Raw genomic sequence first — 20240 nt, forward strand, 5'->3', positions numbered from 1 at the left:
TTTTAGAAATTGTTTTCGACTTAAAAACCATAATTCAAGTTACATTAAAGATTTATTGTAAGAATCTTATTATATTTATAAATTATATTTATAAATTGCTTAACAGGAATTATAGTATTTCGCAAAAGAAATTTCTTATTTAATCGAAAAAAATAGATGAGTGGAATCCACAGTTTGACGGCTCTGAACTTTAACTCCATATTGAATGTTTATACTGGTTACGTGACGCTGAGTAATGCTTGTAATGCGCACGCGCGGTTCCAGCTGGCGCCTCGGCCGGTCGGACAATAGTCGATGTCGAAGTCTCGAGAAGGTGGGTTCGTTCGCGCGCTTGTCACCCCTTGCACCCCACTGTCGGATATACTTGTCGCACGCGATAAACGCACGCATATACACATGTGAGGACGCGGGAACAATTGTACGATTATCGTGACATCCGCAACAGGAAATAACGATAAGGAGTACGAAAGAACAAGGTTAGTCGAACTAATAAGGAAATTCGGTGCGGCCGACACGCGCCGCGCCGTATCGTTTCTCTCGTTCTTTCGGAGGGGAACGACACCGCGCGTTCAATGATATCGCTATCGTGGACATAATTGGTGAATTGCTTGTCTTCTTTGCTGCGATTAATTGAAATATTCAAATTTGATAGCACCCACGAAAACATATGACGATTTTTATCGAATGTCAAGCATTAGCTTAATAAGCGGAATTAGTTTTGAAAACCATTTGTTTATAGCATCGGATGGCAGGACTGGTATATCTCGCATAGAACGATCTGACAGTGATAAAGTTCTCATTCTCTTTCTCGCGTTTCTGCAAGTAACGGTTAGATACGCGGCGTCGCTTATTCGGCTTATATTATAATATCAAACGGAAAAAGAATTGCTTCCGCTGTTCTATTGTAAAACTAGTGTAAAAACTTGCACAAATGTGTTTTCTACTGTAGAAAAATTATAAGATTGATCGTATTAGTTGTCAGTTTTTTTTATTGTTTATCAAATTTTAATTTAATTCAAACTTGATCTTTGATCTTGACGCGAAATTAATTCGATAAAATATAGTTTAAAATCTTGAAAGATTACACGATTTCGACAAATTCGTGTGAAAATTGTATTTTCAGTTCTTTTTTTTTACGTGATTGATTCTTAAAAACGGTTCCACTGGGTCGAATTAATATTTCGGAGCATGAAGTAGAAATGTTTAAAACAGTACATTTTTTATAAATTATGATAGAAAAACATATTGCAAAAATAATAGTTGTTACTATAGTTCGAAGATCCGAGAAAGTTCCCGAAAGGTTCGGAAATTTTCTCGAAATTTTTGGCAAGTTTCCCCTGAGCCAAGGGAACTTTAAATTATATGTTAAGCAAAAAGTAGCGGAGAATATTTTTTGCATAAAAAAATCACAAAAATATAAAAAAACAAAAGATTTACAACTATAGGTAAAAATGAAGTCTAAAGATGGAGAACATATCGTTGTATTTATGGTTAAACGACAAAAACATTTTTTTATTGCAAACAATTTTGCAACCATCAATGTTTGCGATGTGCATTCCGTTTTTCATTATGCGTATATATATATCATAATAGAGTTTGTCGTAATAAAATACAACTGCGTGTATTCTTCACTGTCAGATGAGAAACGAAGACAAAAAACGATAATAACGGAAAACGCGAATACAATTATGCTTTTTACAAAATACTACGATGAATGATATCGAGCCGTCTCGCATTGTCTTTGTCTTTCAAACGCGAGAAAGAGAGGAAAAGGGAAAAAGGAGAAAGAACCATCATAGAATATTATATTTACATTTGATATTTATAATTGATTTACATTATTATATTTACATTTAATATAATTTACTACGATATTTTGTGCCACATTAATAACATATATTAGTGTTTTTGTTGCTAAAAGAATTGCAAGAAAGATTACTAGCAATGACAAGCAAAATTTTCATAATAATATTTGGAACGAAGTGTATAGCAGATTTACTACGATCAGATCTTCCATTAATCATTGGTTCTTTGGCGTATTTGGCGTATATGATTTTTTCTTAGCGAAACTTTGAAGTAAAACTCTTGTTTGATATTTTTTTATTTCACCATTAATCATCTTCTGTATTTTAAAATAATTGAAGAGTAGCTACAAGCACAACAATATGCTATCTATAGAACATTTGCAATAGCAAATAATTTATTTAAATATTATAATTAAATCACAAACAAATGGTGGCAGTGCCGTTTTAATAATATAGCAATGCAGAATACTGCTAGTAGTGCCTGTGAATTTCTACGAAATTTTCACAAGATATTGGCTGTGTGTGGTATCGCACCGATAAGGACCGTGATAATGTTTATTATCGATAAAGGCTACCTACTGACTTTACACGCTCATGTGATACGCATATGACAAAAGAAAAAATTTTCTACTATTTTTTTCTCTTTTATTCTGCCATATTCAATACGTGTTAAAGAAAAATATATGGCACATGCTACATTTAAATATATGTTTATGATAAAATTGATCACTTATTCGTCATGCAGTTTCATCATTAATCGTCATACGTGAACGCACACAGAGTGTATATAACGCTCCAAAAACACTGCAAAGAAATAATAATCAAATTAAAAATTTGAGACAAGTTCGAGTTATTTCGAATGTATGGCGAGGATTAAAAAATGCAGTTCTTTTTCTATCTCTCTCGTTCTCGCTTTTAATTAAACGTTGATCCTTGCCTGTAAAATACTTCCTTTTCCCTTTAGCCGAGCCAACAGGACGCTTGCTTTTCAATTTCTCTCGCAGCTGTTGCCCGTTGCAGCTGACGGTGTGTGCACGTGTACACCTTGCCACTGCTTGCTACATACTTGTGACCTGGCGGGATCGATGAGATAACCCGGCGCCTATTTTCCTTTGCAGCACCGAATTCGATAGTCGGATCTCACTGCTGTCAGGTCAAAAGACGTTCACCCAAATAAACATCAAGTTTGTAAGCACTGTCTGCGTGGATTACCAGGCCTAAGCTTGCATTTCGCCATCTACGTTGCGACTGACGGTTTATCTTCTACGACTTCCGAAGATCTTACGACTACAGGATCATAAATTCTCCCACGACAACGTTCATCAAAACGTCCGGCGAGCCTCGTCAAGATAATAGAAGAATCGAGACGCACGATTGGAACCCGTGCCTGGCCTTCGTTTCTAGCCGAAACTTTCCTGAGTGATCTTAAATCGCTAAAGATGGAGCAACCCTTTCGGATTATTGATCTGAGCTCTTGGTAAAGGCTGATCCAACGCACATCCTTGAAGGTCAGCCTGAGATTCGGCGGCGCTATCACCGGCCGCGCAACGAAACGAATGTGCCGAAGATCGGAGTGGGAAAATGCTCAGCTGCTTGCGCTGGACATGGGATAGACGATGACACTCCGTACGACGATGATGACGGAGTGATAGATTGAAAACGGGTAAACGCAAAATGGATTGGATGCCTCAAATCAGGTAGCCAGGAACGATGCAGATAATCATGCGATCACCAATCAACCGTCAAAAGGATTTATCCTAAGGCTTCGCTTTATAAGCAACATATCAACTTATCCGATTGGATCTTTGCACGCCCTCAAGAGCATCGTCTTAACATTTTTATTTCGCGAAAAATCTTTTCTCTCCTTCTCTTTCTTTCTTTTTTGCCGAAGAGGATTGACTCGATCCTCGTGATCTCCAAGACTGTTCTGCTGTTCACTCCATGTTATCTACGTTCCTTTCGACACGGTAAAGACTGAAGCCTACGTCAATCGGTCTATCGGGAAATTTACGTAACTGAATCTCGCTCGCTCTCTTTCTCTCTCTCTCTCTCTCTCTCTCTCTCTCTCTCTCTCTCTCTTTCTCCCCCTCCCTCCCTCTCTCTCCCTTTCTCTCTCACTTTCTCTTGTTCTTGCTCTCTTCTTGATCTATCTCCCGCAGCGATGGTTATTTGAGAAATCACTGTCAAAATTCGAGAAGTCACACGTCTAGTGCGAAGCCCTTGCGCGTCCCACACACACGTTCAACATTTTCATTTTGAGGAACGTTTCGACTGAGCAGAGTACGAAGACTGATTTATTATCGCCCTGTGCTACATTTATTTGATCGACAAAAACGGATCACACATACGCATACATATCCTGTGAGTTCTTTGCAATTCCGACAGTCGTTAAATTTCGATAATCGCACGTCAGTTGACTAAATATTATACGTGTTACGAGACAGATTATATATGCTGGTATATATATATAGTATGTATAGATATGTGTAAAAAGAAGGATGTGTATATATGTGTATGTGCATACACGACTGCGAAAAAGACTGCCTATGCTGCCTAATGTACACGAGGTATAACGGAAGTTAACCAGTGAATCCGTGTAAATTGAAGCACATCAATTTCCTTTCAAGATCAATGACGACAACAGTGACGATGCGAGTACCGGATGGTATGTCGCGATAAAGTAATCGATCCGTGTTGTGAACGCGTTATATTTGGTGATGCAAAGTGAGATCAGTGTTACTTCTGCATGAAGACGTAAGGGAACAGGATGGGTTGTGGACAGAGCAAAATCGGCAGTATCTATCCGAAGAACAAGAAAAACAAGAACAATAGTGCGAAGAAGAACGGCGACTCTCTCCGTGAGTAGACTTTAAAATTTTACAAAAGTTTGAGAAACCCGTTTCTTTCTCTTCATGTAGGTAATAACACCAACAGTATTTTTTTTCAGGACGGTGATTCTATTATTATTATTACTATTATTATTATTACAATGAAATTAGAATAACGTAACGTAATACGTATAGCAAGTATATACGTTATATATATATATATATATACATATATATGTATATGTTAACGTATACAACCGTTTTTAACCACTTCTAATATCTGACAGCAAGCTAATTAATTACATCTTTATTAATACAATAAATTATTAATTTAATAAATTTATTTTTTACGACAAATTTAATAAAATTTTCAAGTGATTGAGTGTTTTATTCTTATTCTTTTATTATAGTAATTTCAAAATCATTCATTAATTTAGGTAACTTATGATCGGATTATAATTTATTCAAAGAAAAAAATTTTAGTTCGAAAATAGAATAAAATTCATTAAAATTTCAATCATTCGAAGTAACTCGAGGCTCCTCTATAATTCTTTCCATCGTAAAATATCTATCTAGCGGAATCCTTTGAAATGCTTTGTGCTTCCACGTTCTCTATGCGCACTTATATGTTACTATGTAACAAAAGACTATAGTAATTCCATTTTGCTTGCTAATACAAAATTTCACTATTTCGTTGCAATTTCCGCTAAAAAGTATTTAAAAAATATTAATATAAATATTTAAAGTAAAAAGTAATTAAAAAATAATAATATAAGTATTTAAATAATATATTATTCTTGATGGTTAAATTTAAATTACAATAAAAGAAATTAATTATTAAATATTTATATTTATTTTTTTAGAGAAATATTAATATTTTTTTTCAGAAATTAATATTTTTATCATCAAATAATTTTTGTATAAAATACATTTATGAATAGAATAACATGGCAATTCATGTAATTTGCAAAGCGCACTCGAATTAGAAAATTTAGATTTTATCCAGTCGAATTTTTTGAACAGAGATTTTATTAATACAGCATGTCTAAAATAATATGACCGGCATTTTTTGTATTAAATTTATTTCAATAGCAAATGTTAGCAATTACAAAGTTCTTGCAGTAATACATGTGCTTGTAACTATCGTGTTATTTTATAAAAATGCATGAATTATTGAGAGTTCTACTTTTTTTAATAGAAAACATTGAATTATATAATTAATATTTTTAGTTTTTAAAAAATAGCACCTTTTCTAGAACTCAGTAAAACTCTAAAATTTTTGAAAATATGGTGTCCTAATGTCTTTGTTTAGAATCATTTTCTCTGGTTTAATTTTATCTGAACTCTCTGTATGTTTTATCTTTTAGGAATTATAGAATTATTAAAAATAAAGTTAGAACTTTTGTTAAAAGAATTATTGTATGATTATAGTCCGCTTTTACTTTTATCAATTATAAAAATTATTATTACTTTAAATACGATTTTTTATTAGGAAGTATAAAACAAAAACACTTGAACACAGCGTAGATAGAATGTGACAAATGGTTTTATTATAATAAAATTCGACTGACAATGAGATAAGCCGCTTAAGATATCGCTGTATTAATTCTACGATCTAGATCTAGGTCGACATGGTACAGTATAATTTAGTACGATCTTACCGCGAGCGTGTCAACGTACACATATGCACACGTATTCTTGATCGATTTGTAACGCTTTGAGGTGTTTGAGGTAGATTGGGCCAGGTTAGGTTACTTTAGGTTAAGCCGAAGGGCGTGTTACATTCTGACATTAGATTGGCATCTGGAATAGGTACAGCAATGATTAATCGCTCAATAGTGAATGTCCATTGAATCTGTTTACTTAATGATCATATATATGTGTAAAAATCATACAAAAAAATATATTTTTTTTAAATAAAAATGTAGTACAGTTACATCTGGCAAAAAATTATAATTTGAATGTCACTCGAATTGTAAAATAATTCGACATTATTTACGGTAATTAGTAGTAGTGATGGACTTAGATTATCGTGACGAATTTAAGTGCAGATGTACTTGACGCGTGATATGTAGGGTAGACCATTTTATTCAATACACGCAAATATCTCGAAAAGGAGAAGTTTTTTCAAAAAAATGTTTCAGATGAAAGTTTTATGGCTTCGAGGGGGAAAGATGATGACATTATCAATTTAATTGTAGATGGCGTCACTTTCGAGATTTCATTATAGCGACCATTTTTTTAAATGGAACACCCTATTTTTAATTCCAGAATTTAATAGGTGATGTCAAGAGCTTTTCAAAAGACTATAATAAAGTTATTTTTTATTAAGTACTTTTCGAGTTATGAGGCTTGAAAGTTACAGTATTTTGACATAAAATACAAAATATCTTGTAAAACATTCAGTTTTCGGGAATCTTACCTTAATACTTTTATGCACAAAATAATGAGACGAATCAATTGGTATAAAAAAAATACATCGTTGCTTAAAAAAAAAAATGTAATTTGCTACATGCAGCTACATACTTTTTTTTTAAAAACAGCACTGCAATTTATCTTACATCAAAATGTCCACATTATTATAAAAAAATTATGCATACCTCTCCGTTCATTAACACGAATAGCTTTTGTAAGCAACTATTATGCTTACAATAGAGTTCAGTTTGAATCATTTAATTTGATATATATTTGTTATGGTTTATCTCTTTTAATTTATAAGATAAAAGGGGGTGGCCACTTTTGGTGGGACATCCTGTATAGATTTATTCTTTTTAAAATTGACATAAGTTATAAAGATCTTTTTGTTGTCAGTATCTATTAAAATATCTATCTTAAAGTATCTTAAAATATCTATTAAAAATGTGTATTTTATCGAAAATGTAATTTTTGAAAGATTTGCAAAAAGAGAAGAAAATATATTACAGTACTTTATAATTTCATTATGATAATTTTTCTCTCATTATAAAATAAATTTAAATTATTGCAGTATGCTACTTATCTTTGTTTTAAATTGTTCAAAGAAAATATAACAAATAAACTTCAATTTAAAAATGCATTAATAATGTAATGAAATTAAACTGTAAAACGAGAAATATTTTAGAAAAATTTTTTATATTGTCGGAAACTTTTTAGCTTCGAAAAAACAATGAATGTGCAATCTTTATTTTCTCAATTTAATTTATATATATCATGTATATAAGAAATAATGTGATACAATATGTGTATTTTTTATTTGTATAATTAAATGCAATATAAACAGAGTGTCTGTCCATAGATGTCCGAGAAAATATCTTGCAACTGGTTGAAGTTACAAAAAAGTTTAATAAGAGAAATTTGCACGGTTCTGAGTCAGCTACAAAGTGCATGTAAAAAATTTTTTTTTACTCGTGACCTTTTCGAGTTATGAAGGTCAACATAGTTTCTTTAAATAGATATCTATAATTTTTTTACATATTTATATAGAAGGGGTCATTTGCAATCAAAATCGTATCTAGTGATAAATTGCTACTATGCATCGTTCACGAGATAAATGGCATTTTAGGTATTAAAGTAGTAAATTGAATTGTAAGTATTTTTGAATGTAGTTTGGAATGTCAAAGAGGTTAAAAAAGTAAACAAACAATGTTTTTTCATGAAATATTTATTAACACATAAATTGCTCGAAATTTTAACCATCATGTTTGATACAGCATTTAATGCGTTTTATAATTTTTCTCATTGTTGATTGCAGCATTTCTACTGTAATGTCTTCAACAGCTCTAGTGATCTTACGTCGTAAATCTTTATTTACAGTTGCATAGACAGTGTCCTTAATATATCCCCAAAGGAAAAAATCGCAAGGTGTCAAGTCCGCAGACCTCGGTGGCCATCGCATAAGGCTATTAGTATCTATTCAACAATTAGGGAATCTATCATTTAAAAAGTTGACTACAGCACGTGTATTGTGTGCTGGAGCACCATCTTGTTGAAAAATAATGTCTCGAAAGATTGATAATGGAAGATCGCGTAAATATTCTGAGAAAGTTGGTTGCAAATATTCCAAATATTGGTCACCATTAAGATGATCATGGAAAAAGAAAGGTCCAATAATTTTCGTTCCGATGATTCTGCACCATATGTTCACCGTAAATCTGCGTTGAAAGTCTCTATCTCTTGTCGTGGATTCACATTAGACCAAGTATGCATGTTATGTAGGTTTTCTATACCACAATTTAAAAAACAAAATTCGTCAGATCATAATATTTTTTTTAAGAAAATCAATGTCAGTGCGATAATTAACTCGAAGTCAGTGACAGAATATTAATCGGTGATCTGCATCTCCTTCGTGTAAGAATTGTACTAAATTATCACGAAACGATTTGAATTTGTATTTCTTTAATACAACGTGTACGTAATTTTTTGATACTTCTAAATTACGTGCTACTGTTCTTATGGATATACGTCTATTTTCAATAAAACTTAATAGCACATTTGTCTCTTTCTCTTCATCTGTTCTGACCGTTATCTCGTTAGCGATCCTCTTTGACGTAATTGATCTTCAACTCGAAATGTACGATTGTTTGGTATCCTTCGTTTTGGATATTTTTGTTGATAGAGTAACCGTGCTTCATTTTCATTACGCATACTTTAAATGTCACATCTCGAACATATCATACTTTTCAGAAATTGTAAACATCGTTATTTTCGTAATCTACAATATGATACGTATTCATTGAAAATATGTAGACGACTGGCTAATAGATTCATACTGTACTGTAATTCATACTCCATGCTATATAAGTACTTTATTTACAAATCAAGCAGCCGTCTATTTTGATGAGTTGAAGGTCAGTGATCCTATTCGACTTCAAAATATTATGTAGTCTGACGAATCTTGTTTTTCAAATTGTGGTATGGAAAACCAACTATTTTAATACTCAAGATGCTGATTATCTCGTAAACGATGCATAGTAGCAATTTTTCACTAGATATGATTTTGATTGCAAATGACCCCTACTATATAAATATGCAAAAAAATTATAGGTATCCATTTAAAAAAACTATGTTGACCTTTATAACTCGAAAAGGTCACGAGTAAAAAAAAAATTTTTACGTGCACTTTGTAGCTGACTCATTGTTAGAGCCGTGCAAATTTCTCTTATTAAACTTTTTTGTAACTTCAACCAGTTGCGAGATATTTGCTCGGACATCTATGGACAGACTATGTATATATATATATATATATATATATTGAAAAATATGTAATAGAATAGAAGTGAAATAGATCAACGAGTATATTAATCTTCGTCACCTCTCTCTAGGCACTCTTTTTATAACTGTGATAAGGAAACGCTAACAATCGCGAATATGGGCCAATCACAAAAGAGACTTATACAGGAAATATGTGCAAGCAAAAGCGTTAGAGATATACGAATATCGTTATTATCGCAGTGTATATTTAGCTCGTAGACGCGTTAGTAGCCGGTAAACAACCAGTCATGTTCTGGCATGTGCGATTAGAGGGCATGCGCGATTAGAGGACATGCGCCTGTTTGATGCTAATTTGCCTTCGTGCAAGTAAATCCGAATTTATATAGTATACACAATAAATGATATACATTATATATGAAAATTTTTATTTATATATCTAAAACATATCGATAAAAAATATTGTTATTTATTATATTACTATATAATTAAAAAACATTTCTAAGATTATATTAATAAAAATTTTCAAAAATATTTTTACACAGATATGATAAATTTACATCAAACTTTTTCAGTATAACAAATAGTAATATACAAAAAATTAATTTTATTTATTTTTAAAAATTTTATTTACTTTTCCAATTCTGTAGACTTATTAAGTTTTTTTTCCTTATGACCTTCAAATATTTTGATAAACATATTAATCGCGTCTTTAATGAACGATCTTTTCATTATTTCCTACGAACTCACTTCTCGTTGCAAGAAATTTTAGCTAGTATAAATATTTTTTAGAATGCAATTGTTTACATCGAAAACGTATTTCCAGATAATCTTGTGATTGTATTCACATATATATAAAATCTATGAAACTCTAAAATTCTGCATTGTTTAGATATCAATAGATACATTACTGATGAGAATATCCGCGCAACAAGACTTACTGATGCGATTGCAAATTTTTATTGCAGAAATGCTAATTATATATTCCTTTAAACCTGATAAGTTTATTTACGTAATTGTTTGTTCGTGTTTACAAAATCGTATCGAAACGACCGGCGCCGCGTGTTCTGTGCGTTACGCATAACGCAACGGATAAAATATATCACAAGATCATCGGGATATATATATCCACATATACATATATTATATATCTATATATGATTATGATATATATATGATTTTGAGCTAATTAAAATTGTATATTTGTACTTATATTTCAAAATTAAGATTATATTAATAAAAAATTTTTGAAAAATATTTTTAACATAAAATGAAACGAGTTGAAAAGATTAATTAAATTGTCCATTGCGTTTCTATAAATATGTGTATATACGAGTATATTTCTTATATTATTGTAGATTTATAATTTATAATTTCAACCAATTTATTGTATTAAATATTTGTTAAAAAAATTTTATTAAAAATTTTGATAGATATATATATATAACACTTAAGGTAAAATGTCCTATTTTGGGGTATCATTTGTATTGGTTTAAATTCTGATCAAATAGAATTGTTAAAAATTTCGAAAAAATACATTTTACACTTCTTACACTGTTACTTTGTTATATCCTTGCGCAATTTGCAATAACTTTTTATTTTGAGGAGTTATAAAATTATATCTGCAGAGAGGCAATTTCTTACCTCGCATAAAATGGATTCCTAATTCCAAGTATGATAGGTTCCTAATTACGGGTAGGCTATAAATATAAATAATGAATAGGAAATAAAATAAACTTTTAACACTGTTAATTTTGCTTAAAAAAAGAAAAAATTTATTGCTAAAAAATTGAATTACAAGTTTGAAAAAAAACATTATTTGTGCAAAATATAGTTGACTTTAAGAAAACAGCAAATTTAAGTCACAGAAGTATTTAAAATTTGATTGTAAAAGAATTAACATAATTAAAAGAAAAATACCAACATCGAGCAATCTCCTACTATCCCGAATTAGAAATCCAACACCTATCTGCTAGTTGGTCAACTCTGAATTTAACTCTGAATGACAGTGGGGTATTTTTGAAATAACACATAAAAACAGCGTAGTTTAAACTACTTTCTGACATAAAGATTATTAAAATGTCTCTTATCTTGATTACATAGTGGAATTGCGCATGAGACTTGCAGAAGAATATTTCTCTTTGTCGAAATCAGAAAAAAAGCAGCGTGGTCAATGTACGCGATAGCGCGACCTGGCTCACAATGGCTGTTCACCATACCACACTATTTACAAGAGTCAGTTGCGGAGTGCAGCTTTTAGGAGCCAAAAAAGCGTCTACTCGGAATTAGGGCACCACCCCGGACACTTTACCCTAATATATTCATTCAAAATATATTTAGCCAAACCAAGTAGCAATATTTTTTATAGAGATATTTTTATTTAAAATATACATAAATTAATGTGTTTCCACTATAAAATGATAAGCCTGCATATTTTTGAAAATATAAACACAACATTATATATCCTTTTATCCGCAATATTATTATTAAGGTAAAATCTATATGAGCACCTCAGAGGTATACTATATTTAGTCACATTTTTCGAAAATTGAGTTATTACCATCACAAGATTCTATATTCCAATTTTAATCCAATAGCAAACAGTTTTAAGTCCTGATGGCGGACGGACTATAATAAAAGCAATGATGAAGAACTAGTTGAAGAAACTTAGATGGGACTGGAAATAAGAATGATTTAACAATAAGAAGAAAAATTATGTTTATGTGACTTAACGTACTCTGCCTGTAAAGTTTACTTATGCTCTGTTAATTTTTCACCGCGTAATATGCTGAGAAATATTAAAAAATACAGATCTACCTTATACGGTGCAAGTCTAAGTCTTTCGATTCAAGTGCAGAACACCTTTTCACACCTCCGTTCCCTCGGTCTAAATGCAGCGCAACCCCTTGTTTCCTGATGCGCATCAATGTGTGTGCGTCGTGTGCACGCGTGCTCGTGCGCAGAGGGAACACGCGTGCCCTCCCTTCGCGCCAGTACCCTAACACGCTGTGCGCCATTCCGACTGGATAAACAAGACGAGCCTCAAGGACCGGAGCCGATATTATCGCGCGCGGTAGTAGAGCGCAGCCGGTCCCGTGGTCGTATGCGCTCTGTCGACGCCGGCATATAAAAGCGACGCTTCGTTCCGCCGTCAGTGTCTGTTACGTGTGGTAATTTCAAGAGCGCGCGTCGTGCGACATCCTATCTCACGTCTCGGGTCTCGCTCTCGCGTATCACGACGATCGGTCGCTCTTTCAACGTGTTGCGCGCATTCGTGTTGCGACACGCAATTTTCTGGAAACGACAAGATATAAAATACGAGCAACGTGTGAGATCTATGATCGGGTGGAACAGTGAGAGAAGCGTGCTACGAAAACGCAGTCACGGCCCGAGAACGGTGCTCCCGCGGAGCGCGAGTTTTCCCGCTGGCGGCACATCGGATTTTCAGAACAAACAGAAGGGTGCGAGGATGTGGTTGAAGGTGCTCAGGCAGAATATAACACATCTGGCTCGCAGGGCGAAAGGTGAGAAAAAAGAGAGCTCGCGCGCGCGCGCGTTTTTGTTATTCGAGGGTAAAGCGGAAGTTTACTCCGAAACGTTTCAGAAAATAGCGCTGATAATCGCGCGGTGCATCGAGTGCGCCGCTGGAGTTATCAAAATAATCTGTCGAACGCATCTGAAAAATAAATTTCCGTTTTCTATTTTTATCGACACACTCTGCGCCCAAAGCAGCGATTACAACGAAAATACGAATAAAAAGATAATTGTTACATATCGTCAAACACGTTAATTACTTGACGTTCTTCGCAATTAGTTTTTTGATTAATTATTATTATTTAATATTAGTGTTTTTTATAATTTTAAAACCTAAATGCAACAATTCTTCAGCATTTTATACTTTTTTGTGTTTTTACCCCTTTTCATACTCTTCTTATTCACTTTTACTCATTTTCAAGTTTCTTTTTACAATTCTATTTTACAATGTATTCCCAACATATGTAGTATTTCTTTTGAGAAATTGGTACATTCTTAGCTTCTTTTACATCCATGTAAAAGTAGGCTGTACAGTTATTATTGCCACGTAAATTACAAGAATTTGTGTTGAAAAAAAATAGCCCCGATTAAAAGGTTAAGGTTGTACACGCGCTTTGTTTCCCGCAGAGAGGGATGTCCCACCGAAGATGCGCGCGAAATAAAGCTGCTTTTTTTATCGCATTCGCCTTCGGTCGATAATGCGAGCTATCTATCCGCCTTCTCGCTTTTTACTCTTAGTTATTACTCTCTTTTAGAGGAGAGCAATTTGTCGCCTGTTGCTAATAGCTTTTTAATTTCATAGAAATACTTCTCTTTTACCACATACACATCCAGTTTTAACGCATGCTTTGAAAGTTTTTAGATTTGTTCAGTTAATCGCTTCTTTCATCAATTTATTATTGCATTATTATTGGAAAAATACATTATTCAACACCTTGTTATAACAATTTATTATCACTCTAGTGCAAATAAATTTACTTGATAAATATCGCATGGCTTAAATTAACATTCTAGTGTCAAATAATTTACAAGTTATGAAGCGTCGTATAGATTCCAAGTCTATATGTAGAGTCTAAATCGATATCTACTGTGGTTTATAACACAGACTATGTATTTGTCAATATTCGTAATATTACATTTGCAAAGTTTTAAAATAATTTTTTTAGCAATTAGTTTGCAGTGATAGATATGAAAAAGTATTTCAAATTACTTTGACGTCGGATAATGTCCAAATTTCTTAAATCGAAGTATGCATAACGGCACCATGTGCGACGTTCTTCCTTTGCAATCTAAATAAGTTGTTTTATTCTTCTTGCATTTAACGTTTACTCTCTAACGCGAATTACGTCACACATCCTCTAAGGAAAAAGTGCTAATGATGTTCATACATGGCGCATCCATGCTTTCGTTCAATCTTAGGAAAAAGAAAAATGAACATTGCCTTGGGATAAATAACGTGTTTGTTCATTTTAACGCATATATAACAAACATTACTTTTATTATTGGATGCTCTTCTGATGCACTTTAATGTGCAGAAATCAAAAATCAAAATTTTGCATAAAAATACTTATTGTTATTTTTAGTACACATACAAATGGCTTATAAAAAATTATATCGATGGAATTTGCGGTATGACCTATACTTACATTATATTCGTGCAAAGATACTGAGATGCTTAGAAATGGATCGAAGAAGGTGCTCGACCTCAGTCCAGGGACGTCTTGAAATATTTAAATACTCGCGGGCTATTAACAAGAGACACTTTTTATAATAGATGAATAAAATAGTTACTAATTTTCAGGTGAATAATCTATAAACATTTTTGCAAAAAATAAAAATGTCATATTAAAAAAATTTTTGAATTATCAATCGACGGCATATATTTTTACATTGCTTATTTCATTACATAAAAGCTTGCGTTTTACGCAAAGTCTATTTGGGTTGTATGAAAAAGCGATATAAAAAATGATTAGTGTCGTATATTAGCTAACTCAGAAATTTTTAAGTATAAGTATTATAAGTAGTACAAGAAAGAAATTTGCTAGTTTGAAACAAAGTTATCTGTATAATCCGTGCACACGGCGACAAATAATTTCAAATAAAAAATCTATTATAAACTTGTTCAATGTTTTAATCTATAATTTTGATACTATAATATTTAAGATGCGGCTTTGCTCATGTGACACAAAATCGATGATGCGAAGACGTAATAGCACGAAGCTACACTCTCGCAATTGGCTGGCGCCTAATTTGAGAGAGCGTCTCGTATTTCTTGCTCTTTCAGGGAGTCGAAATCGCTTGCAGAATGTGCATCGTCGACATCTGTTCGTGGTACCGATGCGACGCGGTGACTCATATATCCGCGCGTATAATGCCATGCGTATCCGGCTTTTGCATTGTCGGCGGTTTATTAACCCCGATATGTAGAAGCCGCATAATCTGTACATTTAGCACGCACGTTCTTGCGATTACACAAGGTGCCGCGAATACACGTGCGAACGCAACTAAATCGTTAATCACATCGTGTCGCTGACTCGCGGACATATAATCAGATTTCGCATCAATAATACCGCTGATTGTGACAGAAGTAAGAAATCCTCTGCATTTCGCTAAAGCGACAATATCCAAGAATCTTTTAAACAACGATTAAGTGTAATTTATCTTAAAAATTTATTTTAATCATATAAAAATACATCGCGTGGATTTTTTCAGGACGTTTCGTATACACGAGCTTTGTGCACGAGTTTGCGCGCCTAGGTCATTTCTCTCCTCTTGTCCTAATAATGAAAATCCTTAACGTATTGGTCGCGTTGAGCGCGCTTGCGCCAGCGTTTGCTTTTTCATCGCGAGTGCATTTACCTGAGTAAACTCTACCCGTTGCACCGCCAGGAAGGCAGGTGGATAATTTGTTATTTGACTTTGTTATGTAACTCTCGTTATGAATATGCATGACAGGACGGGGCGAGGCAAGGCTCGCGGCGCGGGCAGTCACGCGATGAATATTATTTTGAGAATTGACCTGCGCCACACTTTAAGTTTGTCAACCTCTTTCGCGAGCGTTGTGTTTCTCACGAATATATTTTCCTCGCTTTTTTTTGCAATCGATTTCGAGCGCTACGAAATATATGGTGTGTATACGTGTTTCGGTAGATCGGAACGTACGATGGAACGTGACGATAGTCACGAAGGCAAGTTTCGTCGGACATAGAGCGGCCTTGATACAACGAGATACGAGAACCGCCTCATAGTTATTTGGGCATACTGACGTATGGCAGGAAGCGCCACGTCAAAATATGGCACGTGAATCTACGGCTTTAGGTCTTAAGGTTGGGTTATATCCGGGTATACACTGGCATTACACACTGTTAGGGCATAAGGGCATGCGTGATCCGTATTACATCACATATTTTCGGTGAAGTCGAACAAATGATGCGTATGATGAAAAGCTCGAGGTAATAATTAATTGTCTCGTATAAAAAATTACGCATTGGATATTTAAATGTAGTTTGATGCATTAACTTGTCAAGTTTAACGTTTAATTGATCAGGCTTATCGTGCTGTCTTATTAAGATACGAATTTATTCCACGTTAATATACAATTTGAAGCATTTTGGCTTAATATGATGTAACAATTTATCAGCAGAGTACTGATATTATCTGTGCATTGTTTTAGTAATAAAATTTTCATAATCTCAATAATATAAGTATGATTTTATATCAGATCAGATTTATGCAATAAATTTATGAAATAATTTATTAATATAATCATATTATTTTATCGAATATTAAAATTTAATGCATAAATTGATGAAAAAAAGTATTAATAATAATATTTTGCTATAAACAATTTTAAAGTTTAATGATGAATAGATTGATAATAAATTTCATATACATGTGTACTTTACGTGCACGGTAATAACATATTTGAGTACATTAATGATACATATTTTCACATTAATAAATGCTAATAGTTTGTTTTATACGTGTACATGCATACATGTATAATTTTTTAAGCCATAATTGAGATTACGATTTTTTTTTTCATAGAATAGCGTGTAATAATAACGTATAATTTTATATGGATATGTCATGCAACATTGTATGTTGAGTAATATATTAATGCAATCATACTAGATTTAATATTAAAGTTTCATGATGAATGTATCTCATATTAATGTACTACGTTAGCGCAAAGACTTTCATTACCGACTCGGCGCAAATTAATCAATATATGTCAATATAATTTCGTAGTCACAATGGTATTACGAATTATTCACGTAACAACTAGCTATTAGCGATCCATTAACTCGCATCGTTTAGCGAATAAATTGCAAATTCGCAAATTGAATTGTAAATGTGTGATCTATTATTGGTGCACAATATTATCAAATGTATTTATTTTTCATCGTTAAAAAATTTCCCTTTTGCCGAGAATTGGGCAATTTCCGCGCGTGAGCCAATTCTGATGTTTATTTCGGCACACTGTCGGATACATAAATAGTTGTAAATACTTCTTCGGTCATTACACGCATTATTGATATGCATTCTTCGTCGAGTGAACGCAGTCTCGACGATCCAGGTGTTCGTCGTGACGTGACGAGAGTCATGGACACCAGTTTCCTCGGTTTCTTGATGTGCGTCTCGATGACTAACCAACTGTCTGAACTGGCGAAAGCTAGAGGGGCGGAGAGTAAAAGAAAGTGGAGGGGAAGAGAAACAGCATGCGTTTCTTACTTTTGTCCTTTCGCTGTCGACGACGAATATATCCGTTCGACGCGCATCGTGTTTCTCGCGTGGAGAGAGAATGAGAATATTTCTGCTCGATTAAGATAACGTCTTTGTAATAACATCGCCTGGTTTTTTCTTGTTGCTCTTTAATAATACCTTATTTTGCAATTACGAAAATGTGCGACTTGTGCACATCAAAGAAAAGATTAAAGTCTGATATATGTATAAGTCTTGCAAAAAGAATAAGAAATAATTATCAAATTGATATTTTACTCTTATTGAGTTTAAAAACGCAATTATAATAACTGTTTTAAAGGATTTAAAATAAGAAATTTTTTGAGTAGCATATTAGTTAGCACAAACCATTTACTTTTTTTTTGTTTTTTAATATGAAGATATTCAGACTACAGATTAAAATACATTTTAATGTGCTTTCATCAATATTTTTCAATATTTCTTTGCCGATCAATATTTTTTTATTTATTATTTATGGTCAAAGTGTATTGCATTTTTTTCATTATTTCATGTTAAAATCCGATCATTCTAATGATAAATTGTATTCACTGACATGATCAAGATCGTGTGCAATCCAAAAATAGCGAGCATGAAACACACCGCTGTTTGCGATATTCGTTCTCATCGTATAAAGCAAATGCTTTGAGATTTTGTTAATGTGTTAGTTGTTAATGTTGTTAGTTGTTAATGTTGTTAGTTTATACTTTATAATAGTTTCGGACAATGTTCGGCGTCCAAGCGCAAATAAAAATAATTTATATCTAAGTTTATGTGCGAAGAATATGCACCTATACTTACAAGAAAGGTTCGGCAACCCGAAAATTCTAAAAAATCTGAAAATTTGCAGAAGTATAATACATATGAACCTAAGAAAAAGCTATTTTTTGTTTTGACTAAAAAACAATTCTAGGAGTGGAAACATCTTTCAAAGAAAATCCGATTTTTCATATGTTTACTAATATCTTTGAAACTATAAGAGATAATTTGAAAAAATGTTAAATATAAAATATTATAGTTTTTAATGGTCTTTACATTATGATAAAAAATTTAAAAAAAATTTTTTTAATTAAAAATTTCAATTTTTTTATGTGTATGTTCTAATCATAAACTTTAATTGTAAACCTTAATTTTTAATTATGCTTATAAAATGCAAAGTATGTTTGCAAAGTGCAAAATATTCATAGCACATATTCATATAAGTATGTTTTAGTATTATAAATATAGAAACGTTTTGCAATTCAATCTTAAAGGTTTTGATACAATTTTTGAACTATATTTATCAAAATCATATTGAAATATATTCAGCAAACATTATAAAACGTTAATAATTTTTTTGAAAGAATTTATTTCACATAATCGTAAATTTTAATTTTGTCTTCTTTAAATATAACATCTAAAAGAAATTGATTTATTGTGAATAATGTGAATAATTAAACATTGTTTTAGAATTAACTCTAAGCTCCAATAAAATACCTAAATAAAATTAAAGGAATAAATATTAGTTGCACTTATCTTTCTGTCTCGGTTTCATATTACAAAAGTTATTGTGCTTAGAAATCATATTGGTTTTGGATTTTTACGACAGTCGTTTCGCGATTATTAGCGATGCCATGTCGCTCCTGAGCTTGCTCAAAAAACTCTTCTCAAGCAGACGCACTTGAAGAGACGCGTATTAGCGTCTGCCAAGGACGCTGTATCCTTGGAGCCATCTGCGACTTATCGGAAAAATATTCCGCAAAGTGATGCGAAATACTTCGCGCTCGACGTACATTTAAGGATAACTGTTGGCGCCATCGCGAAAGAAAGGAGGATGGAGATATCGGTAATACCAGCCAGTGGCTGAAACTCGGAGACTCGAGTCTCCTCAAAATCTTATCTAACTTTTATACAATTGGAATTTCTTTGTTTGCTTCTTTTAACGATGGCGGAGTTGATCATAGGTTTGAAAAAAAAAGTTCTTTTTTTTATGTTCTTGTACTTACTTCTTGTTCATAAAATATAAGTCTAAAAAAAACTATTGGCATCTATTATTTTGAGTTTGAGAAACCTCGTACAAGAGATTGGTTTCATTGGCATCAATTGAACTTAATATTCGAAACTAAATTGTTAATTGATAAATTTCTGTCTTTCTAAAGCTAAAAAT

General features: G+C 32.6%; 1 protein-coding gene across 2 annotated transcripts in view; it reads left to right on the forward strand.

Moving 5' to 3' along the window:
• The first annotated feature begins 267 nt into the window (after positions 1-267).
• LOC105678024 (uncharacterized) overlaps positions 268-20240 on the forward strand; it is a 46587-nt gene continuing 26614 nt past the window's right edge. The window contains exons 1-2 of one of the 2 annotated variants that reach the window (XM_012376996.2): positions 268-476; positions 2924-4663. In XM_012376996.2, the coding sequence (XP_012232419.1) occupies positions 4573-4663 (91 nt within the window). In that variant the 5' untranslated portion in view covers positions 268-476; positions 2924-4572. Of the gene's footprint in view, positions 477-2923; positions 4664-12858; positions 13345-20240 lie in introns of those variants that run through there. The other variant, XM_012376995.2, reaches the window with a different exon arrangement.

Source organism: Linepithema humile, chromosome 2 (genome assembly GCF_040581485.1).
Source record: "Linepithema humile isolate Giens D197 chromosome 2, Lhum_UNIL_v1.0, whole genome shotgun sequence".
In the NCBI taxonomy this organism is placed as follows: Eukaryota; Metazoa; Arthropoda; class Insecta; order Hymenoptera; family Formicidae; genus Linepithema; species Linepithema humile.